The sequence below is a fragment of the Sus scrofa genome, chromosome 12 (assembly GCF_054392235.1).
Source record: "Sus scrofa isolate SSC_HxYL_T2T_F1_AM1 chromosome 12, Sscrofa_HxYL_maternal_Yorkshire_Landrace_v2.0, whole genome shotgun sequence".
NCBI lineage: Eukaryota > Metazoa > Chordata > Mammalia > Artiodactyla > Suidae > Sus > Sus scrofa.
Window position 1 is genome coordinate 42,133,575 of NC_139394.1, and position 25,193 is coordinate 42,158,767.

The 25,193-nt window shown below is 38.8% G+C and overlaps 1 protein-coding gene across 6 annotated transcripts in view; it reads left to right on the top strand.

Annotated features, from left to right (window-relative positions):
• The window catches only part of USP32 (ubiquitin specific peptidase 32), a 250,342-nt gene that overhangs the window by 74,573 nt on the left and 150,576 nt on the right, over positions 1-25,193 (top strand). For all 6 annotated transcript variants that reach the window (XM_084985059.1, XM_084985061.1, XM_084985058.1 and 3 more), the window contains one exon: positions 12,671-12,798. In XM_084985059.1, the coding sequence (XP_084841185.1) occupies positions 12,736-12,798 (63 nt within the window). In that variant the 5' untranslated portion in view covers positions 12,671-12,735. The remainder of the gene's footprint in view (positions 1-12,670; positions 12,799-25,193) is intronic.

Here is a 25,193-nt window from a genome sequence, read left to right on the forward strand (position 1 = left end):
GTGGAGAAGACTTGCCCCTAGCCCCTGGGCCATGGTCTTGCTTGAGGCCCTGAGTAGTGGCATCTTGGTCCCCATCCTGCAACCCAAGGAGGCCCCACCTTTGAAACTGAGGAGGAAGGAGCACTACCCCCAGACCTGTAGTGAGTGTGGCAGGCTGCTATCATCTCAGAATCACCTTAGGGGTCATTCTTCCCTTTTCTTAAAGGATAACCATTGTTTGCAGCTGGTAACACTATTGTTCCATCCTGTAGAATCCTAGGAGTTTAACGGTCTTCTTCCATTTGTTTTCTGTTCCCTTTAGTCCCAGCTAGCAGAGCTTCTGCTCCTGTAGTCTCATCTTTATTCCTGGCTTCTGCTGAGGTGGTTGATTAAATATGTGGTTCACAGCCATACTAAACTTGCCAAATAGATGTTAGCAACATCTTTCAGATCAAGTCTTTATCATTTTTTGCAGTATGGGTAGACTAAGAATTTTCCAGTCTTGGAGTTCTGGGTTCTTTTTATTTAACAATTCCTTCAATTTATCTCTTTCGTCATATTTTACTAAAATCAAATATTGCAGCTTTTTAACAAGAATCACCTTTCCTCCAGTCTCCAGTTCATCATTTCTGTCTAAGATCTTGCTACTCAGGCAAACTTGGGTTCACTTGCTCAATGCACAGCTAAACCAGTCTACTGACAATGGGTTGTGGCGGAAGAAAGTATGGCTCTTACTTGTAGGGCTTCAATCAAGGAGAACGGGCAGCTAATGATTAAAAGATCAAAAGACGTTGAATTCCTGTTGAGGCTCAGTGGTAACGAATCCAACTAGTATCCATGAGGACATGGGTTCCATTCCTGGCCTCTGTCAGTGGGTTACGGATCCCGTTTTGCTGTGAGCTGTGGTATAGATTATAGACATGGTTCAGATCTGGTGTTGCCTGTGGCTGTGGCGTAGGCCTGCAGCTACAGCTCTGATTTGACCCTTAGTCTGGGAACTTCTATATGCTGCAGGTGTGGCCCTAACAAGACCAAAACAAAAAAAAGTTTATAAAATAAAAAATAAAAGATCAAAAGACCTGAATTCCCCAATGGCTTTCAAGCAAGGGTTTAAAAGGCAGCATTGGGGTGAGGGTCGCAGAGTGTGTGCTTAGCTAGTGAGCAGTCTTATGATTGGTTGTTGGTGAGGTAACAGGGTAATGTTTCAGGAATCTTAATCATCAGCATTCTAGTTCCAGCCAGCTCGGGGTCTGTATCTTGTGGTCATGCTTATTGTCAGCTTGTAGTCACCAACATCCTCTGGGTAGGGGTTTTAATTTATGTAGAATAACTCAAAGATATTTGTCAGATTGTTATCGCCATCCCTGCAGGAGGAACTAGGAATCCTGTGACTCCATTGTTAAAGCTATTATTACTTTTTCTTGCTTGACTGCTTTCCTTTATTTCTGCATTTTCCTGTCTCTAATCATTAAGTGCTTGAGTCTACTCTTTGGAACTTTTTTCAGTGTGGAATATGCTGTGTTAATGTGAACACTGAACACTTAATAGAAGTCTTAAATTTAGTTTTTCAATAGCTTCCAGATTTGCATTCCCAATTTAAAATTTTTACACTTTATTATACTTCTTCCACACTCTAACCAGAATAACTCCTGAAAAAGAAAAAAACTCATTAGCATACTTATCACCCTAGATATTCCTTCCACTTCTCTTTCCATACTTTTCCCTTTTGTAATCCCCACACTTTCTATTCCAGCCTCTCCAACAGTCCTCTGAACATTCCTAACATCTGATGCCATTGCTCACTCCCTTTCTAATACTTGACATGTTCTTCATGTCTCTCTGTCTTGTACTCATTCTTAATTTTCTAGTGTGAGAACTGCCTCCCCCCATGAAATGTTACTAGATTCCTCTTCTGTAATTTCTTCTACTGTACTCCTGTAGAACTTGTTTATACCCCTTAGGCCATTTATTATGTTGTTCTTTGTATTATTAGCATGTTACTTATGTATTCATTTATTTAGCAAACATTTGAATTCCTAGATCCTACTTCCAGAGACTTTGATTTATTGGCTTGGAGTGGAGCCTGGGCATCAGCATTCTGTGAATGTTCCTCAGTTGATTCTAGGATTAAGAACTAATGGAGTAAATATAGAACATAGTGCCTGCCTGGCCTGTAATAAACACTCAGATATTTGTTGACAGATTTTAAGTTTTTAAACCCAAGGACCGTGGTTTATTTTTTGCATCCTGCATAGCACCCAACACTATTGCCTATTACAATATACAAGTTTTCCCCACCGTCTGAAAGTAGAACATTCCTGTGAGACCTTTTGTAAGTGGAAATGGCGTAAGGCAAAGAGGCAGTCACCATAGGACACATTTTTCTAAAAATATACAAAGTAAATTGAGGTAAAACACAGATGCTCTCAGACACAGTTCTGAGCTATGGCAGCTTGATGCTGAGATGCTGGTGTAGTTCCCGGAGAGGGAGCTTGGCAGTGCCACTCTTGCTGCTCTGGGTGCATGATGCCTCTGTAATAGCTCTCTGCAAAACAAATGCTGAAAGCTCTTTTCATTTTTCGCCTTTTTTTCGTAAAAGCAAAAATCCTCTTTGGATTTCTTTTTGTCAGCAAAACAGGTGCTAACATAGGTTTCTCATAAAGCAAAGTGGCATAAAGTGAACTTCTGAAAAGTGGGGGATACCTGTATATAAGTGAAATACATATTTCTGTTGTTTTCTTTATTTTTCATACCGTTATAGGGTCAATTGAGAATATACTTGGATTACTGTGTAACTGGAAACTGCTAGACAAAAACTATAAAATGTTTTTTTTTCTGCTCTTGATTTATAAATTTAAAATACCCTTGGAGTTCCCGTAGTGGCTCAGCAGAAACGAATCTGTTATCCATGATGACGCAGGTTTGATCTCTGGCCTTACTTGCTTTGTGGGTTAAGGATCCGGCATTGCCATGAGCTGTGGTGTAGGTTGCAGGTATGGCTCAGATCTGGCGGTGGCTGTGGCTGTGGCAGAGGCCAACGGCTACAACTCCGATTAGACCCCTAACCTGGGAACCTCCATATGCCTCAGGTGAGGCCTTAAAAAGACTAAAAAATGAAATAAAATATCCTCTAGAGAAGTCTTAGATTTAATGAACTCTAAACTAGTCTTGTGTTTGATCTTTGGGTTAAGTGGAATATAAGCTCTATTTAATCTGATACAAGGTAGACTTCATAAAATGTGATTTTAGTTCAACTATGATTTAGGAGCCTTTATAGATAAATATAATACATACAGCAAATGAATGTACCCATGCTTTGAGTAAATATCATATTTAGTCCGACCTATAGCCAGTGTGTGTAACAGAATTACCAGATTGAACCTTTGGGTCTTCTAAGATCATATGGCTCTTGACTTCTTTTTTTTTTTTTTTTTTTGTCTTTTTGCCTTTTCTAGGGCTGCTCCTATGGCATATGGAGGTTACCAGGCTAGGGGTCCAATCAGAGCTATAGCCACCGGCCTACTCCAGAGCCACAGCAACTCGGGATCCGAGCCATGTCTGCGACCTACACCACAGCTCACAGCAACGCCGGATCTTTAACCCACTGAGCAAGGCCATGGATCAAATCCACAACCTCATGGTTCCTAGTCAGATTCGTTAACTGCTGAGCCACGACGGGAACTCCTTGATTTGCTTCTTTTATGTGATATTGATAGCAAAATTTGTCTTACAAAGGAAAGCTTTATTTTGTTTATAACTACAGAATGTTAATGACCTTTTAAAGTTTTTATGAATACTCATAGTTATGTGTAACCTGGCTTTCAGACAGCACTCATGCTCAAATCTAATAGAGTTGGCTCTCCATATTCACAGGGTCCTCATCTATAGATTCAGTTAACTGTGGATCGAAAATATTTGGGGAAAAGTTCCAGAAAGTTCCAAAATGTAAACTCAATTTGCCACTCCTGCTATGCTCAGGCAGCTATTTACATAACATTTACATTGTATTTATGACACTTTACATAGCATTTACATCATGTCAGGTATCATCAGGAGTATAGAGATGGTTTAAAGCATACAGGAGGACTTGTGTAAGTTACGTGCAAATACTAAACTACACCATTTTATATGAAGGACTTTGAGCATCTGCAGGTTTTGGTATCCTGGGGTTTGGGGGGATGCTCTGGAACCAATCCCCAGAGGATACCAAGAGATGACTTGGGTGCATTCTTTACAGTTAATGACAATACTTTTCCCGTATGCTTGCCTGTGTACGGAAATTGCAGATATTGCCTTCCTCTTCTTGATATTTCCCTTCCTCTTCTGCTTGCTAGCTCTCTTTTCCTTCCCTCCCCTTTGTTCCAGCTGGGTCTGTTGGGATGGTAATATTATTCTATAGGTAAGGAGGAAAGAGGAAAGGGGCAGAAAATTTGTTGCTCTTGTTTGTTGGGCTTTTATCTCCTTTCTCCAGTCCTCATTTTCAGGACTTTGCTCCAGAGTTAGGAGTAGAAAGTAAGCAGGGGACACCCTTGTTACTGCCATATATATATATATATATATATGTATGATTCAAGCATATATGTTTTGTTTGTGCTCTTAACCATTTGGCTGGAGGTGGTCAAACTTGGCACCTGGTGGGCCATATTGAGACTGCATTTTGATTACATTTTTTTTTAATTAGTTTCTATTACTTTTAAAGTAGAAGAGATTTCACAAAAAATTTATATTCCTGGTTTCCACATTACCACTTTGCAGCATATGCCTGGATCTTAGTAGCAGCTTCACACTGTAGAAGGGATATGTGCTCTCCAGGGTTTCACATATCCCACCTGGCCCACTTCATCATTTATATTACCCTTCTGGAGTTCCCATCGTGGCACAGCGGAAATGAATCTGACTGGGAACCATGAGGTTGTGGGTTTGATCCCTGGCCTTGCTCAGTGGGTTAAGGATCTGGTCTTGCTATGAGCTGTGGTGTAGGTCGCAGACGTGGCTCGAATCTGGTGTTGCTATGGCTGTAGCATAGGCTGGCAGCTATAGATCTGGTTAGACCCCTAGCCTGGGAACCTCCATGTGCCATGGGTGCAGCCCCCCCAAAAAAGGAAAAAAAATTACTCTTCTGGTTCTTGCAGGTATTTCCGTTTTTGAGCTTTGCATCATCATTCTTTACCACCACCAGTAATTCCTTTTATGTTTGCACTTGTGTTCCAGAGAAAAGGAACAGTATTTTTATTCATACAGCTTTTCTTCCTATTGTCAGTCCTGAGAATAGTCAAATGTAAGAGAGATGCCTTATGTTTCTGGCCCTTGGAGTTGGAATTACACATGAATTGAATTTATTTGGACAATATTTATTGAGAGTGATGATAAAGGATCAGATGGAATGTTGTTCAGAAATTGTGGAGAGTATTAAAGAAGCACAGGTTTCTTGTCAGTGCCCAGTGCCCTGAATATGTGGTCCTTCAGTGGGACATAAACTGCCTGGAGTGAATTCAGTGTTCTCCCCTTAGCCCACCACAGTACACTGTTGTCTTCAGCCTACTCAAAAAACCAAGTGATGAGAGATCGGAAAATCTTGGATGAGAGGGTGTCCAGGAAGCACATATTTATGGCTAACACCACTGTCCATGTCTGATGTTTGTTCATCCCCCATCCAAGTGAGGAGGTCATGGACCTTAAACCACATGGGGGAGTTTCTGAAGTTAGTTATCTGCTGTTCTTCAAATTACTATTGATTTAAATCTAGTCATATCAGTTGATATTACCTGTAAATCTCACTTAGCTCAGGAGACTACAGTTTTCTCCTAAAAGCATTATAGCTGGTGATTAGGTTGTTTATGTTGAAAAGTTGCTATACTAGGTTTATTATATGTCAAATAGGTCTTGAGAATGTCATTCTGTAGATGGTCAAATGTAAGAAGAATTCACAGGAGAGCTTTGCAGAAAGAATGTATGCAAATAATCACTAGATGCAACTAGGCATCTGCTCTTCTCTAAGTTGGGCTTAGTAATGTAGTTTTAGAGCATTCTTTCTCCCCTTTTAGGTGTTCTTCCTCTATGCACAACTATGTCTTTTATATATTTATTATATTGTCATTGCTTATTCACAAGTCTGTTTCTTAGCTGTTGAGTTCCTTGAAGTTAGAGTTGGCTGTCTTAGCAGTTTTGTGTTCCTCATGGCCTAGCACAGTGTCTGAGCCTATGATAAGTAAGGTCCCAGTAATCTTTAATTAATTTATTTTTGATTGATTGATTGCATTTCAGAGGGTCTTACTGGGAGGACTGTTTCATTGGTGAACACTATAATCTTTGTTTTCTCTTTTTCTGTATCTGCCCTTTCTGTGCAATTGCTTTTACTTTCTCCCTTGGTTCTTTGCCTTGAGTGTTCCCTTGTCTTTTGTTTACACTTACTTCCTGCTTGAGAAAGGACTTAAGTTCTTTTTCTGTAGTTTTCAATAAGATTTGGGCTGGTTTCCTAATTCTCGTGACAATGTTATAGGTGTACTTGAAATGTTTGTATACTTCCTTAATTAAGAAAAACCTAGGAGTTCCTGTCATGGTGCAGTGGAAATGAATCTGACTAGAAAACATGAGGTTGCAGGTTCGATCCCTGGCCTCTATCAATGGGTTAAGGATCTGGCGTTGCTGCGACTGTGGTATAGGCTGGCAGGTGTAGCTCTGATTAGACCCCTAGCCTGGGAACCTCCATGTGCCATGGGTATGTCCCTAAAAAGAAAGAAAAAAGAAAAACCTAAAAGTAAAACTAGTTCTTGAGATTTATTTATTTATTTATTTTGTCTTTTTAGGGCCATACCTGAGGCATATGGAGGATCCCAGGCTAGGGGTCAAATTGTAGCTGTAGCCACCAGCCTACACCACAGCTACAGCAACGTCAGGTCCCAGCCTCGTCTGTGACCTACACCACAGCTTGTGGCAATGCTGGATCCTTAATCCACTGAGCAAGGCCAGGGATCGAACCTGCATTCTCATGGATGCTAGTCAGATTCACACTTTCTTCCCTTTTTTATTCTGGAGCCCTTCATTTCTTACCTGGTCCCCACCTTGCTGGACTTACTGCATAGCTGTCCTCCTGGTATATCATGTCTTAGTCATCCTGGATATTCCTTATACCTCTCATGCTGCAATCAGTATTTCCTTTTCATTCCTTTGTTATTCCCTCATTTTGTTGCAGGACATTCTCCTGTAGCTTGCTGGGAAAGGTAAAAGATACTGTTTGTACTTTTCCCTTATTTTTTAGTATCCTGTTCTTACTTGGATGTAATTTTCTTTTGCTCCTTTTCTAAGAATATTTGGAGGTTTTAATATTTTTTCATCATTCTTCATTATTTCTGCCCCCCCACCCCACCCCCCGTTCCCTTTCTTTGTTTGGTACCTTTCTTGTTGAAATCTTTCTCAGCATTTGGTGTTCTTGGCTGTTTACTCATTTTTAAGTCGACTCTATTGATATGTAATTTACACACAATAAAATGCACAGATTTTAAATACTCAGTTTAGTAACTTTTAACAATTGTATTCACTTGTGCAGCAACAATTCCAGTCAAATATATAAAACATTTCCATCACCTCAGAAGATTTCCCTCCTGTCTCTTTGCAGTGTCTGTTTCCGATAATTCTAGCCACATACTTCTCAGTTCAGTACCTGTCAACCACTATCTTTGACACTATAGCTTTTTAAGACTTTGATATAATGCAGTTCTTTTGGGTCTGGCTTCTTTTGCTCAGCCTAGTTTTTGAGATCCATGTATATTATTGCATGAATCAGAGGTTTCTTCATTTTATTGCAAAATACTGTTCCATTGTATTGAAATGCCACATTTATTCACCTGTTCATGAATCACGGGGTTGTTGTTCTAGATTTTTTTTTTTTTTTTTGGGCCACACCCACGGCATATGGAGGTTCCCAGGCTTGGGGTCTAACCAGAGCTACAGGTGCTGGCCGACGCCACAGCCACAGCAATGCAGGATCCAAGCCGCGTCTCTGACCTACCTCACAGCTCACAGTGACACCAGATCCTTAACCCACTGAGCAAGGCCACGGATCAAACCCACAATGTCATGGTTCCTAGTCGGATTTGTTTCTGCTTGTGCTATAATGGAAGCTCCTTTTTTTTTTTTTGCTATTTTTGATAAAGCTCCTCTGTATTTTCTTGGGTAGATAGCAAGGAGTGGAAGTTCGCAGTATTTTCTTGGGTGGATAGCAAGGAGTGGAATTGTTGGGTCATAGGATAAGTAAGTATATGCTTTATAATAACTGCCAAATTACCTTTTTATCTTAAAGAGTGATGCATTAAAAGATAGATTGGCAGACTTACATGTTTGAGTATATCACCCGTTGAGTTGTTTGTTTTCTTTTTGGGGACCTAGAGGATATTGGAGATATCCCCCTCACCCCATATCAGTAGCAGTATGTCTTTGTTCTGGGATCATTAATTTTTTTTCGGAGTAGAATCCTCATTTGTTCTGCCCAGTTGATGTATATGTCAGAGTAGGGCAAGGGAGGGCAGCTAGATGCCAATACTCACTTAATCCTTAGCTTTTTTCATACCTCATTGTCCTTCCTATAGCTCAATCTAGTGTTTCCATGTATGGAGCCTTTCTGTCTCAGTTTCTCCAGATTTATCTCTGGTTTTTGCTAAATATCTACATCTAAAAGTGATGGGTGTGTGGGTAGATGGTAGATTGGTGCCTGACCGCATTATGCAAGGGACCCAAGAGTCTATGTAGTCTTCATGTAACTTTCAATCAATTTCTCTTCAATCTCACCTTCTACCTCCACCTACTTTTTTTTTTTTTTTTTTTTTTTTTTTTTTTGGTGGTAATTAGTACAGTGAATTCCTGGCCTTTTCGGAATGCTCTAGACAGGGTAAATTAAGTTTACTTCCTTCTTCACATTTCTCAACTGCTAGTGCTTGGCTTTCGATTTCCTTTGGTTTGCTTAGGTCAGTCACCACTCCTCCAGACACTAATGTTCACCAGAAAAAATTGACTATCTCTTAGGTTCTTAGTTCTTTTTTCTCCTATGCTCTTTGTCCTTGTGAGTTTGTCTTTTTTAAAATTCTTGCTGTAATTTTAGTGAAGTCTCTAGAAGGATAGGAGTTTAAAAAAAAAAACACGTGTTCAGTGTTCTGTTTTTTCCTGAAATAGCTTTTTCTTTCTAAAACTAAAACAACTGCATTAATATTATGTTTTCCTACCTTGAAATTTTACTAGGCTTGATACGCTTTTATTTTCCATCTTGTTTAAATTTTTATTTTTAAAATTTTCAAAATTTTACTTGTAGAATGAGCACTTTTATATATTCCTTGTCTACAAGGAATTGTTAGACTTTATTTTGAATAAAAATACTGTTCTTCAGTAAATCTGGCTCTCTGGTGATATTTTAGTGTCTGATAGTTGTGTTTTGTGCGTATACAGTAACTTTGTTTTCTGCTGATGGATGTTGTTTGCTTTTACAACTTTTAAAATGCTTACATGTACATTTTTTTCATGTTATTAATGAATAAATGCATTAGTCATCAGGAAGCCATTTTTTTTCTAACATACTATCAAACAGTCCTTCAAATGTCTATACCCAGCAGTATATATATATATATATATATATTTTTTTTTTTTTTTTTTTTTTTCTTTTTAGGGCCACACCCAAGGCATATGGAGATTCCCAGGCTAGGGGTCAAATTGGAGCTACAGCTGCTGGTCTGTGTCATAGCTACAGCAGTGCGGGATCCGAGCCACATCTGTGACCTACACCACAGCTTATGGCAACGCCGGATCCTTCCTTAACCCACTGAGTGAGGCCAGGGATTGAACTCACATCCTCTTGTATACTAGTCGGATTTGTTTCTGTGAGCCACAACGGGAACTCCCAAGATTATCATTTTATATCATAATGATTGATAATTTTTTCTTGTCTCTTCCACTAGATTATGAACATGCTAATTTTTTAGTAAAGCCGTTATTGAAAATGGGGCATATGAAAGAAATAGGTATCCCATTAACTAAAGTAATTTCTCCTTTGTTACTGTAATTTATAAAATGAGCTTTGTTCTGTTTCTCACTTTTGCATTCTAAAAAAGAAGAAAGAATCAGTAAATTGGGACTGTTAATATGTTAAATTTTTCATGAAATAAGCATAGTTTTTCATGAAATAAGCATCTAGTGTTCGTACTTTTCTCTAGCTACTTATTCAAATATTAGTTCTTTATATTAGTGTTTTTATCATTACCCTACAAGTTGTTGAACCCATGGACTTTCCCTCCCTACCACAGACTTTTATTGGATGATAATATGTTGCCAGGCAGTCTTCAGTCTTTATCTTGCTGGACTTTCCTGCCTTACTTGAGGTTGTAGGCCAGTTCCTTCTTCCTGTCATTTGGAGACTACTCTCTTATGTTTTTCTTTTTTTTTTTGTTCTTTTGCCTTTTCTAGGGCCGCACCCGTGGCATATGTAGGGGGGTCTAATCAGAGCTGTAGCTGCCAGCCTATGCCAGAGCCACAGCAACGTGGGAATCCGAGCCACGTCTGTGACCTACACCATAGCTCACAGCAACGTGGGATCCTTAACCCACTGAGCAAGGCCAGGGATCAAACCCGAAACCTCATGGTTCCTAGTTGGATTCGTTAACCACTGAGCCACAATGGGAACTCTCTTATGTTTTTCCTGTTTAACTATTCCTTCTCAGTCTTCTTTGAGTAGTTTTTCTTTCTCTACAGGTACTGTAAGCATTGGTTTTTTCCAGTTTTGTCTCTGTCCAATTGTGCTTTTTTTTTACTCATGGCTAGAATTGCCACCTATATGCTGATGACTGTCATCAAACCGCTCCTAAGCTTTACATTCATAATTGTAAAAACCCAATGGCTCTCCCCAAGGTTCCTCATTTTCAGTATGTTCTTACCAGAATTTATTAGTTTTGCTTCCTCACTTTTTTCTCACATTCCCTTTCTACGTGCTAATGCCGTCATCCTTCAGGTGTCCCAAGATAGAATCCTGAGTGTTACTCTAGATTGCTTCTGCTTTCAGTCAAGCCTTATTCTACTGACTTTTCTTTCTAGATACTTCCCAGATTTAGCTCCACCTTTTCTTCTTATAATAGCAGTCTACTTTTTGCTTTCAGGTTAGTTCTATTCTCTACAGAACTGGTAAACTATATGAATTTTATGCGACTGTGTCCTGTTTCCTGTCAGCCTGGAGTTTGTCTTTGAATTGTATCTGACTGAATCCCTTCCTTATTATGTCAGAAGAAAACTTCTGTGACTTGGTCAATGACTGCCTTACTATTCCCCCCCTTGTGCGTTTTGTTATAGTAACGTGTAATTCTCTATACGTTTTATACGTCATTGCACTTTGAAACAAACTGTTATCTCTGCCTGGCATGCCCTGTCCCTTTTGCTTGGGTTAGCCTTTAAAATTTTATGCAGTCATCCTTTGTGTCTAGAACTCTTGTCTTCCATCCTGGGCTAAAGATACATTACTGTGCCTCCAATGTGACCATTGTACTAATCACATAATACTAAGGAGTATTTCTTTTTCTGTCAATGTCGACAGAGATTGTTCTATTCAGTGAAAGAAGTCTTCAGTGCCTAAAATAAAGTAATGGCTCAGTAATTTTTTTGATAGTGGGTGTCTAAAAATTATGTGTTATTAGAATCATCTATTTATGGGCTGCTTTCTTTATTGTTGCTGACAATCTGAGCTAAACGTGGGGGCTATATTCTACATAGATAGATACGTGCTCAAAGAGTATAAATACATAATTTTTATCCCAGAGGAAAGAGTGCACTGCTGCTAAAAATATTTTAATGCTGGAGTCTAATGCCATTTAGCTTACCTGCTAATTTCAAATACTTAAATTTGAAATACTTAATTACCTGTTCCTTGCCCCTGCCTAAAATTTGTACGCATAATGTAATGTTCTATCATTGGAAGATACAGGAATTTTTTTTTTTTGCCATATCTGTGGCATGTGGACGTTCCTGGGCTAGGGGACAAATTAGAACTGCAGCTGCTGCTCTATGCCACAGCATGGCAACACCAGATCCGAGCTGCATCTCTGATCTGTGCCGTAGCTTTAGGCAATGCTGGTCTTTAACCTACTGAGAGAGGCCAGGAATTGAACCCTCCTCCTCACAGACATTGTGTCAAGTTCTTAACCTGCTGAGCCACAGTGGGAACTCTCAAAGATACAGGAATTTTCATATTTACTTTCTAGGTTAGAATTGAAAATATTAGAATTATGAAAAATACCTTTGGGGAGTTCCCGTCGTGGCGCAGTGGTTAACGAATCTGACTAGGAACCATGAAGTTGCGGGTTCGGTCCCTGCCCTTGCTCAGTGGGTTAAGGGTCCGGCGTTGCCGTGAGCTGTGGTGTAGTTCGCAGACGCGGCTCGGATCCCTTGTTGCTGTGGGTCTGGCGTAGGCTGGTGGCTACAGCTCTGATTCGATCCCTAGCCTGGGACTCTCCATATGCCGCGGGAGCGGCCCAAGAAATAGCAAAAAGACAAACAAACAAACAAACAAAAAAAAACCCAAAAAAACCTTTGGGTTTGTTTTACTCATTTGACCAGTGAAGTAATACTTGCCAATTTTTATTAGGAAGTGGGTTGAAAAAAATGTGAAGATCTCGAGAAGTTATCTCCTCAGGTTTCTTACCCATCTTTTATTTCTGAATTGCAGTTACAGATGTTGAGCTGAAACGACTGAAAGATGCCTTCAAGAGAACCTGTGGACTCTCCTATTACATGGGCCAGCACTGCTTCATCAGGGAAGTGCTTGGGGACGGAGTGCCTCCAAAAGTTGCTGAGGTAATCTTTATGTTCTAGGCTTGCCTTTGAGTCTTGAGAGCTCTCCTGGTCTTGACAGATTTAATCTTCTGTACAGTTAGTTTCCTTGCTGAGTAACTAAACAGCTCTAGTTTTCAGTGTCAATATAACTGTGTTCTCAGAGGCCAAATGGGACTACTGCAGAGCTGCAGTTCTGCTTCTTGTGTTCTGAGCTTTTATAGCCACTGGTTGTAATCATGGGACCATGTATATGACTGGCTTGTTATGCTTATAAACTTTATCATTCTGACATATAATTTTTTATGTTGGGAGTTTTTTTTGTTTTATGTTTTTTGTTTCTTCGCTTTTTAGGACTGCACCTGTAGCGTATGGAGGTTCCCAGGCTAGGGGTTATATTGGAGCTGTAGCTGCCAATCTACGCCACAGCCACAGAAACAGCAACACAGGATCCAAGCTGTGTCTGCAACTTACACCATAGCTCCTGGCAATGCCGGATCCCTAACCCACTGAGCAAGGCCAGGGGTCAAACCCGCAACCTCATGGTTCCTAGTCGGATTCGTTAACCACTGAGCCACAACAGGAATTTCTGGAAGTTATTTTTATAAATTTTTGAGTTTAAAATTTTCCAATATAGTAAAATGTAATTAAATCAGTTTTCTACAATTAAATGTTGTATATGAAACACTGGATTATTGTAACTTGTAAAGGCTTACTTAAATTGTACTAAATTTTTTTTGGTAGATGTAAAATAAGCTACGTTGATATAAGTATCCCCTTTCTAACATTTAATTCACTATTTTATAGATATGTCTGGAGATATGTTATTATGTTGTTCTAAAGGCGAAATGAGAATAAAATTAATAAAACTGAAAATTATCGTAAGAATTTTAAGCTTGGTGTGTTTCATAAAACTTCAGTTCGCCATTCCTAATTAATGACAGTTGTTATTTCTGACCTGTGCTGTGTATTTTTTTGAACCTTATGGCTTACATAATATGGAAATTACATTTATTGCTTTTTTGTGTGTGTTAATCTTTTTGGTGGGAATATATGTTGCATTAATTCTATTATATGTGTTCCTGTGCAAAGTTATATACTTTCTTGTTCAGTCATTATTTCAGATTTATGACAGAATTAGTTTTTTCCTAATACTGTTTATTGGGTTCTTTTTTTTTTTCCTCTGAATTCCTCTTCCTATTTTCTATTTTATCTTTTTGTCTTAAATGCTACTATAATATAAAAATTTGAAATTTAGAATTTTTCATTTTAAGATATAACTAGGAGTTTAATGAGATAATATGTTGCTGGTTAGAGGAAGGGATTTAAACTGAATCCTTAATAATTAAAACAAGATGCTTCCAAATTCAAATATATACTGACTTAAGCCTTTCTTTCCCCACAGCTTCTCTTCTTCCTTAAAGTCAAAACTGACAGATAGTGTAATTTGTGGTGCTGGGAAAACTTAGGTCAGAATATCGGACGTTGTTTTTGGATGAATAAGATTTACATGTGCACATCTACATACCTACTAACAGATATCCAATTAGGCCCTTGTTTCTTTGTGTCTTTTTGTTCTTGAGTTGTAAGAGTTTTTATATATTCTAGATACAGATCTCTTTTAAGATCCATGATTTGCAAATAATTTCTCCCATTCTGTAATTTTGCTCTCTTGATGGTGTTCTTTGAAACATAAAACCTTAAAAATTTGATGAAGTCTAGTTTACCTATTTTTCCTTTTATCACTTTTCTTTTTGGGGTTGTGTCCAGGAAACCATTGCCTAACCCACGGTCACAAAGATTTGCTCTTCTGTTTCTTTCTAAGAATTGTAGCTCTTACCTTTAGGTCTCATCCATTTAGTGCTAATTTTTGTGTATGGTGTGATGAGTCCAACTTCATTCCTTTTTTTTTTAGTGGTAACTTTTACATATGTACTTTTGTTTGTTTGTTTGTTTAGGGCCCCACTTGTGACATATGGAAGTTCCAGGATAGGGGCTGAATTGGAGTTACAGCTGCTGGCCTACGCCATAGCCACAGCAACGAGGGATCTGAGCCGTGTCTGTGACCTATATCACAGATCATGGCAACCCCGGATCCTTAACCCACTGGGCGAGGCCAGAGATCAAACCCGCAACCTCATGGGTACTAGTTGGTTGAGCCATAACAGAAGTTTCCCAACTTCATTATTTTGAAAATAGTACTTTGGTTGGTAACAAGTACAAACTCCTACTGCTTGCTGCATGACAGGCCAACAAATCAAAAGATGAGTTGTTGGGGCAAGGAGTAGTGACTTTATTTGGAAATCTAACAGACCGAGAAGGTAGTAGACTGGTGTCCCAAAGAACCATCTTATCTAAGTTAGAATTCAGGCCTCTTTTACGTTAAAGGGGGAGAGGGTGTGGCTGGTTGTTGCAAGCTTCTTGGTGCCAAACCCTTTCCCAGTTCTTGAAAGCTGTCCATGTAGATCTGACCACAATATACCTACAAACTTCCTGTAAGAAAACTGTTTTTCTCTGTTCTGCAACTTTTTGTCTCTAAATGAATATAAAAGTGGTATACCTTTAAAGGTCAGAGCCTTGAGAGTGGCCTATCCTATGTGTTTCAGGCTATAGGCAACATTCTTTTACAAAAGGAGCAGAGCCAGCATGACTATTCACAAGCGACAGAGTACAAAGGTTAGAGCTAAAGGAACACATTCAATATAGAATCAGGTGTTCTTTCCTGTTACAATCCTAGCACTGTTGGTTAAAAAGATTATTCTTTCCCATTGGATTGTCTTATCAGTCTTCTTGAAAATCATTGACCATAAGCATAAGGTTTTATTTCTGGATTCTTGATTCCATTCCATTGATTTCTGTGTCTGTTCTTACATCAGTATCACATTGCCTTGATTATTCTAACTTTCTAATAAGTTTTAAAATCAGAAAGTGTCATTTCTCCAGCTTTCTTCTTTTTCTCTATCTATTTGGGATCCCTTGCATTTACATGTGAATTTTAGGATCAGCTCTTCAATTTCTACAAAAGAAGCAACAGATTTTGATAGGAGTTGCATTTAATCAGTAGATTGATTTGGGAAGTATTGTCATTTTAACAATAGTTAAGTGTTCTGATTCATGAAATTAGAATTCCTTTCCATTTATTTAGATTTTTAATTTCTTTCAGTGATGTTTAAAGTTTTCAGCATACAAGTCAGATGTCCATCAACAGAACAAAATGTGGTATATCCATACAGTGGAATATTGTTAATAAAAAATGAAGTTTTCTGGTAATGCATGGATGAACCTCCAAAACATTTTATGTCAAAGAAGCCAAACACTAAAGACCTCATTTATTTATTTTTTTTGTCCTTTTAGGGCCTCACCCACGGCATATGGAGGATCCAGGCTAGGGGTCGAATCAGAACTGTTGCTGCCAGCCTACACCACAGCTCACAGCAGCACCAGATCCTTAAGCCACTGAGCAAGACCAGGGATCGAACCCGCAACCCGAAACCTCATGGTTCCCAGTTAATTCATTTCCGCTGCGCCTCAATGGGAACTCCAAGACCTCATTTTTTTTTTTTTTGGAATGCTTAATTTTTTATTTATAAAAAATATAAAAAATCACTTTTTATAATCAGGAAAAAGGTTTTAACTGTTTGTCTTCTGAGAAGCAACCAAAGCTATTATCAGTGAAAAATTCATTGCCTTTAATACTAGAATTACTAAACATAGAAAATGAAGGAGTTCCTTTGTGGCTTAGTGGTTTAAGGATCTGGCATTGTCACTGCTGTGGCTCTGGTTACAGCTGTGGCATGGGTTTGATCCCTAGGTTGGGAACTTCTAAATGCCAGAAACACAGCAGAAAAAAAAAAAAAAAAAAAAAAAAAAAAAAGGAAATGTAAGAGTAGGTTTCATGGTGGTTTCGAAATAAATGTACATAAGCAAAAAGTAATTAAAAAAGCACAATTAGATGTATAAGGACAAATAAAAGGAGATGGGTTAGTTTTAATACCTAACTAGAGTCATAACCTATCGTGGGAAGGACATCTAGTATCTTTCTTGTTATGCTTCTGTGGAAAAGTGTGGTTAAGAACCTCATGTTTTTTTATTCCATTTGTATGAAATGGCTGGGATAGCCAAATCTATAGAGACAAGAAATAGATTAGTAGCACTTTGTTAAAACGTTAGCTGATTTTTTTTTTTTTTTTTTTTTTTTTTTTTTTTTTTTACTCGTATAGGAGCTGCTTCTTCCTGCTATTGTTTTAGAGGAATCTCTCCTTCTTGGGCTATCAGATACAGATTGCCCTATTATCTCAGCCCTTAGATAGGCTCAAGAAATATAATACAATAGTTAAATGGCTTTTTGTTGTTGTTGTTTTTAGTGTCATTTAGTGAAACTGAAAGCACATATGTCTTGAATCCAGCTAGAACCCAGGTTGGGACTTGATCCCATGTGCTGGGACTAAAACCTAGCCAGAACTCAGACTGGGACTTGAACACACAATTTTTCACACCCCTGGTGTCTGGATTTACTGAGGTTCAGGTTCTTTGTGCCTCAGCCCAGAAGGAATTCAGTGAGAGACAAAGTGATAGGCAAGAAATAGATTTATTAAGATAGGACGAGGAATTCCTTAGCTGAAACAAATCTGACTGGCATCTATAAGATGCAGTTTCAATCCCTGGCTTTGCTCAGTGGAGATTAAGAATCCCGCCTTGCTATGGCTGTGGCTGTAGGCCAGCAGCTACAGCTCCGATTCCACTGCTAACCTGGGAACCTCCATATGCTGTGTGCAGCCCTATTTAAAACAAAATGATTGGATGCTTGTGAGAGATGCAAGCAGCCAGGCAAGGAAGCTCTACCTTCAGAATTAGGTGGGCTACAGTTTTATAATCCAAGGGGAGTGGGGGATGGGAAAAGACCACCTCTTCCTTCTTAGTAGCTCCTCCTTGGTATCAGGTAAGAGATTATTTGACCCTATGAGGTCAAACTAGGACTGTCACGGTGCTTATTCAAGTCAGCAAAAGGGTGGTCCTTAAACTCCTGCCCTAGGCCTGAACCTGGATGCCGCAGTAATCTATGCCCGACCCAGTGACTTGAGGCATATCTCGCACCTCTGCTAGTCCAGTAAGCTTGCCTTGTTCTGATGGCTTTCTTGAGCAATCATTAACTTAGAGTGATCTCCCAAAGTCTCCCTAGGTTTCCCTCTCTATCCGTGGTCCCTTATTGGGACTTCCACAACTACCTGTGTAACTATCCTACTCCATCCCTATCGTTAAGAATGACATTCTTTCAGGCTTTCTGCATTTAAGGTGGAAGTAGAACTCTGTGGAGCATCATTTTTATGTCAATGTTTCATAAATTTCATTTCACCCAAAAGTGTTTAAAGAGTCTCTATCTTTTGGACTATCTGTTAAGAGTAATCATTGGCTAGAATAAAGCAACTCTTTTAGAAGGGCGATCTTAATTTTACTTGTGTGTGTGTTTTTTTTTAGCTGTTTAGGGCTGCACCAGCAGCGTATGGAGATTCTCAGGCTAGGAGTCCAATAGGAGCTACAGCCACAGCAACGCAGGACCTGATCCAAGTCTTAGACCTACACCATAGCTCACAGCAACACCATATTCTCAACCCACTGACCGAGGCCAGGGATGGAACCCACAACCTCATGGTTCCTAGTCAGATTCGTTTCCGCTGTGCCGTGACGGGAACTCCAAGAATGATCTTAATTTTAAATTGTAAAATCCACCATGATAGTTTTAAATTTCAGTTTCATTGTAGTTAACACTTTTTGTGTGTTAACATTAGCACGATATTAAACACAAATAGAAATTTTACAAATCCCTTTAGTAGATAGATTTTCTCACCTTTTGTGTGTACTTGGGAAAGGGAAAGAATTTATGAGTATGCTTCATCTTTGTAGAGTACAGTTATTTGCTGAAGGGGAAGGATACTGGTTTATAGTCTTTCTCTCTAACTAGAATCTGTATAATATCTGTAAGTCTTTATCTTAACTGTATCACTTGTTCACAGCGTAAATTCATGCTAATTCTTTTTCTTTTTTTTTCTTTTATTTTTTTTTTTTGCTTTTTAGGGCCGCACCCACTGCATTTGGAGGTTCCCAGGCTAAAGGTTGAATCAGAGTTGTAGCTGCTGGCCTACACCACAGCTCATGGCAACGCCGGATCCACTGAGCGAGGCCAGGGATTGAACCTGCATCCTCATGGATGCTAGTCAGATTTTTTAACTACTGAGCCACGATGGGAACTCCATGCTCATTCTTAAATTTAATTTTTTTTTTAGTATTTCTCTTTGTAAGACTAGACAATAAAAAGATTCCTAGGGCGTTATTAGATGAAGATAGTAACAGATATCACTCTCCTAAAGTTACATATGGACTTTAAACAGATATGCATGATTGTCTTGATAGTTCTTAACTGACAAGTTTTATCCTAGAGCAATTTTTAGACAGTTTCAAAAACTATTGAAATAAAGAGTTTATAGTAGAAGAGCTGACATGTCATTAAGCATAATGGATCTAGTGAACTCCTTGTATAAAACATTACATCAAGTATGTTACTTGAAGTACGAATGTTCTAAGTGGTATGTCAGATGTCAGAGAAGTCATCCACTTATATTAGTACTAAAAATACTCTTACAGGAGTTCCTGTCATGGCTCAGTGGTTAACGAATCTGACTAGGAACCATGAAGTTGCAGGTTCGATCCCTGACCTTGCTCAGGTTAAGGATCTCCAGTTGCTGTGGCTGTGGTGTAGGCCGGTGGCTATAGCTCCGATTAGACCCCTAGGCTGGGAACCTCCATATGCTGCGGGAGCGGCCCTAGAAAAGGCAAAAAGACAAAAAAAAAAAAAAAAACCACCTCTTATAGAAAATAACTTATGCGTAATCACTTGTTTTGAATACGTGGTATATGAAATAAGCTACTGTCATGACTGGTATGGTAAATTATAAAAATTATTGGTATCCTGGAGTTGCGGTGCAGTGGGTTAAAGGTCCAGCATTGTCACTGCACTGGTTTGGGTCACTGCTGTGGTGCACATTTGATCTCTGGCCTAATCGCTTCCCCATGCTGCAAGTGTGGCCAGAAAAATTAATAAGTGGTATCCTTTTCAAAATTTTTCAAGTCATTCTTTTTTTTTTTTTTTTAATTGTATGGCTGCTCCTGTGGGGCAGGCCAGGGATTGAATCCAGTCCACAGCTGACACCTATGTTTTTTTTAACACACTGTACCAGACTGGGGAACCTCTGCAGCAACCCAAGCCACTGTGATCTGATTCTTAACCCACTGTGCCATGGTGGGAGCTCCATTTTTCAAGTCATTCTTGATAAGGTACTTCTATCCAATAGTATATTTATTAATTAGTATTGTAAGGTAAAATAAGGTGGGTTTAATTTAAAATTGAGTGTTAGAAACCTCTGCCAAAATTTAACTGTTAAAATTTAGCTGAGTTTGGAGTTCCCGTCGTGGCTCAGTGGTTAACGAATCTGACTAGGAACCATGAGGTTGCGGGTTCGGTCCCTGTCCTTGCTCAGTGGGTTAATGATCTGGCGTTGCTGTGAGCTCTGGTGTAGGTTGCAGACACGGCTCAGATCCTGCTTTGCTGTGGCTCTGGCTTAGGCCGGTGGCTGCAGCTCCGATTGGACCCCTAGCCTGGGAACCTCCATATGCCGCGGGAGCGGCCCAAGAAATGGCAAAAAGACAAAAAGACCAAAAAAAAAAAAAAAAATTTAGGTGAGTTTGACTGTAGATGTTGTGAATTTTATATAAAAAGATTTCTAAACGGTGGGGAAAGCAACTAACATTTTGTAAACTTGAGTGAATATAGAAGGGAGGCATATGCATTCTTATCCTTTTCCACTTGTTCATGGAATAAATATAGTTGTATTTTATTGAGTACCTACCTAATAAATTTCTACTTGTAGCAGAGGTGGAACAACTTTATGTTTGCCTTGTATATGGTACTTATCTTTTAAGACTCATCTTTTTTTTGGGGGCCGCATCTGTAGCACATGGAGGTTCCCAGGCTAGGGGTCTAATTAGAGCTGTAGCCGCTGGCCTGTGCCACAGCCACAGCAACACCAGATCCAAGCCACATCTGTAGCCTACACCACAGCTCATGGAAACACTGGATCCTTGACCTACTGAGCGAGGCCAGGGATCGAACCTGCAACCTCATGGTTCCTAGTCGGATTTGTTTCTACTGCGCCACAACGGGAACTCATTAAGATTCATCTTTGAATAGTATGAGTTATTATATTTAATATTTAGATTAAAATGTAGGGAGAAGAGTTGTATAACACAGTCAAACTTTAAGTATTTCCTGATTTTTATCGTTAAGTAATCAATAGGAAAATCCTTCCTTAATATACTTTTTTGTTTGTTTGTTTTGTTTTGTTTTTTAGGGCCACATATGGAAGTTCCCTGGCTAGGGGTTGAATTGGAGCTGCAGCTGCTGGCCTACACCACAGCCACAGCAACAGGAGATCTGAGCTGCATCTGTAACCTATGCCACAGCTCACAGCAACGCTGGTCCTGATTGAGGCCTGGAATTGAACCTACATCCTCATGGATGCTCGTCAGAGTTTGTAACCTGCTCAGCCACAGCAGGAACTCCTTTAGTATACTTCCTTGATGCTGTATTTTTTTATGAGTAGCTGATTAAAAATATGAAGAGGAAAGAATTTGTGTTCAGAATCATTTATACTTATAGCTTTAGGGTCCGCTTTTTCCTGCCTAGTTCTCTGCTAAATTATAAGAGTATACAGAAGCACCTTTCTGAGAATCTGAGGTGTTGTCCCAAATAAGATATTATGGAAAATGATGGACTTAAAAAAATTGTTAGCTATATAATGGCTAATGTTATACTATATACATCATTGTAGTTTTGAATGCAAATATGTATAATATATAAATAATATAACTACATATAGTTTCAAATATATAGCATTTTATAGTCATCAAAAATTGTGATTTTCGGATTAGTTTTGTAATTACGGCAGTCAGTTTGAGGACTTTCAGGATTGTGTTCTCAGAAAGTAAATGGTATGAGGAAACAGTGGTATATCCTCCTATGTTCACACAAACTAGTATAGGACAGGATGTTGTTCATTGAAAAATGTGTACGTATTAGTAGTAAAAATGAAGTCCTTAGTATAGCGCATCTTTTTTTTTTTCTTTTTCAGCCGTACCCATGGCATATGGAAGTTCCCAGGCCAGGGATTGAATTTGAGCCACAGCTGTGGCAATGCCGGATCCTTAATCCATTGCACAGGGCTAGGAAATGAACCATAGCTAGAGACAGTGCTGGATCCTTTACCTGCTGTGCCATAGTGGGAACTCCATCTTTTTTTTTTTTTAATGGCATTATTCTTTAGTAAGTGTCTCATTTCAATTAAACTAAATATTTGTTGTAAAATGTCTGTTTTTTTGTGAATGATTAAGTTTTTGGAAATGAACTCAAAATAATAGTATATAGTAAGTGAGTTATAATGTATACAGTAATACGTATTACTGTATTTTATTCCATATTAGTTAACTTTTCTCAGCAATATGTATTTAATAACTAAGCCATGGGAATACGTTTTAAAGAAGTCTTGTTCTATATTTTTATCTGTTAAAGCTAGATAATTGAAGTCGTTATGTTATTATTTTTCCTGAGAACTTGATACTAATACAGTGTATTTCTTCATTGGGCAGTGTTTCTCTGACATTCTTCCATTTAAAATAGAAGGATATTTGGAGCTCCTGCTGTGGTGCAACAGCATGGGCAGTGTTTCTGGAGCACCGTTATGCAGGTTCAATCCCTGGCCCAGCACAGGGGTTAGGGATCTGGCTCTGGTGTGGGTTGCAAGTGCCGTAACGATCTGATCCCTGACCCAGGAATTCCGTATGCTGTGGGGCAGCCAAAAAGAAAGAAACAAAAATAGAAGCATATTAAAAATGTTCATTCTAAGAAGTTCCCATCATGGCTCAGTGGTTAATGAACCCAACTAGTATCCAAGAGGACAGGGGTTTGATCCCTGGCCTCGATCAGTGGGTTAAGGACCCAGCGTTGCTGTGAGCTGTGGTGTAGGTTGCAGACATGGCTCGGATCCTGTGTTGCTATAGCTGTGGTATAGGCCAGCAGCTACAGCTCCAATTCGACCCCTAGCCAGGGAACCTCCATGTGCCACAGGTGCGGCCTTCAAAAGACAAAAAAAAAAAAAAAATTGTTCATTCTATTCAATGTAAATATAGTAAGATGTTTTCCACAATGAGGATTTTCGTTTTACTGCTTTGTAAAATTATATTCAATGGCTCAGCAAAAAGGAAGATCAAACGGGACATGCAACAACACGAGTGAATCTCAGAATCATTATGCCAAATGAAAGAATCCAAGTAAAAATAGACCACATGCTTATGATTCCAATCATATAAAATTCTAGAAAATGCAAAATCTATCTTGAAGCTTACCTAGAGACTGGGTCCTGGTGTTGGTGCAGGAAGAAAGGAGAGGGAGGGATAAATTACACAGGGACATGAAACTTCTGAGATGGTAGAAATGTTTATTACTTGTTTTCTTGGTTGTGGTGATGGTTTCAGTGCTGTGATGTGACGTGACAAAACATGTATACTTTTAAGTATGCATAGTTTATTGTACTTCGTTTATTTCTCAAGAACTTTGTAAAACAATTAGATGTACTTTTTGAGCTTATTAGAATGCTTATTCTACTTGGAAAAGCAAACTGGAAATATAAAAATTGACTATTGACAGATGTATGATTTCCTTTTTAGTCTTTGTTAGGATACCTGGATCCTAGATCTAACTTTATTATATTTACTTCATGATTTTTTCCTAGCCATTTACGTTCTGAGGCAATAGAACCTCCAAACTTTTCATAAGAATGGTTAGGAATTTAGGTATAGGACCAGTTTTACTATAATTCACAGAGTTTGCAGTGCAGTTAAATTGTGATGTTCTACTGTTGTCCTTGAGATCTGTCTGCACTGGAGGGGGGAAGGATGTGGACTAGGTTAGGCTGGGAAAGTTGGGGCAGTGAAAGGAAGGAATTCCCAACGATAAATTTGGAACTCTCCTTTTTTTTTTTTTTTTTTTTTAACTGATTTAAAGTTATGAACTAAATTATGCTTTTAGAAAGTAAAAGTTAATGCAAGGAGATTCTAAAATGAGATCATTAATTGTAGAAGATCCAGGATAATTAGTTTCCAAGAAAAGTATGAATAATTAATAAAGTAGTATAAGAACAGGCAAGGGAAGCTAGTTTTTAGAACAAGGATCCATGGATTCATATGTAGAACAGCAAAGAAAAAAGCTAGTCGGGAAATCTCCGTAGGCAGAATTTAGGGATACTAACTCCAAGGAGAACAATTTGGACTTGAAACTTAGTAGTTAGAACCTGCAGCCTTAAGAGCCTTCTTTCTTTAAGGCATCAGTGGGTTTAAGGAGAATTCAGTTTTTTCTTTGGGATGGGAGTATATCAGCTACAGGGACATTTATTTGCTTTAAAGGAAGCTGGTGAGTAAAAGGGGAATTACAACTCAGAACTTCAAATAAACTGTTTAATTATGTTAAACCAAGGCCAAGCCAAGGATATACCAATAGTTTACCTTAACAATGTCTAGGATTCTGTAGCTTATGCTGAGTCTCTCTTGTTGTTGTGCATTTGAATAGACTTAAGTAGATAAAGTATCTTCAGAGATGAGAAAAGAGGGTACAGATTGAATCTCAAGACTTACTGTCCAGTGTGGTAGTAGCAGGAAGTTACCTGAAATAGAGGTAGTAATCTGGTTTGTTCACTCAGTCCTGGGATTAGGTTATTGGTCTGACAGTATCAGATACAATAAGTAATGTACAGGGATATTCTGGGTGTTTTGTTTAGGCATGACTCCTTTGCTTTTGGACTTGGGGAAAGGAGAGAAGTAATAAGGAGTAAGCTGACAGGATAGTAATCTATATAAATAAAATTAATTTCTATCTCTTAGTACAACCTGTGAATATAACCAAACTTATTTTCATAAAACTTGATAAGTCTGGGAGTTCCTCTAGTGGCTTAGCAGGTTAAGGACGTGATGTTGTTTCTTTGAGGATGCACGTTCAGTCTCTGGCCTCACTCATGGCTTAAGGACCTGGGTCACACATGCAGATTGGATCTGGTATTGCCATGGTTGTGGTGTAGACCAGAAGCTGCAGCTCCTAGCCTGGAGCTTCCATATGCTGTCGGTGCAGCCGTAAAAAAGAAGAAAAAAAAAAAACTTGGTTAAGTTTGTTTTTGGGAGACAGGACTTATAGACTATTCTATACTATGTACATGAACTTTTCTTTGGTGATTCTTTGGGGAAGAGAAAGGCGTCTTACAGAGTATTTCATACTGATGTCCAAGAATTCCATGTCACCTACCACAAGTATTAAGTCCCAATAG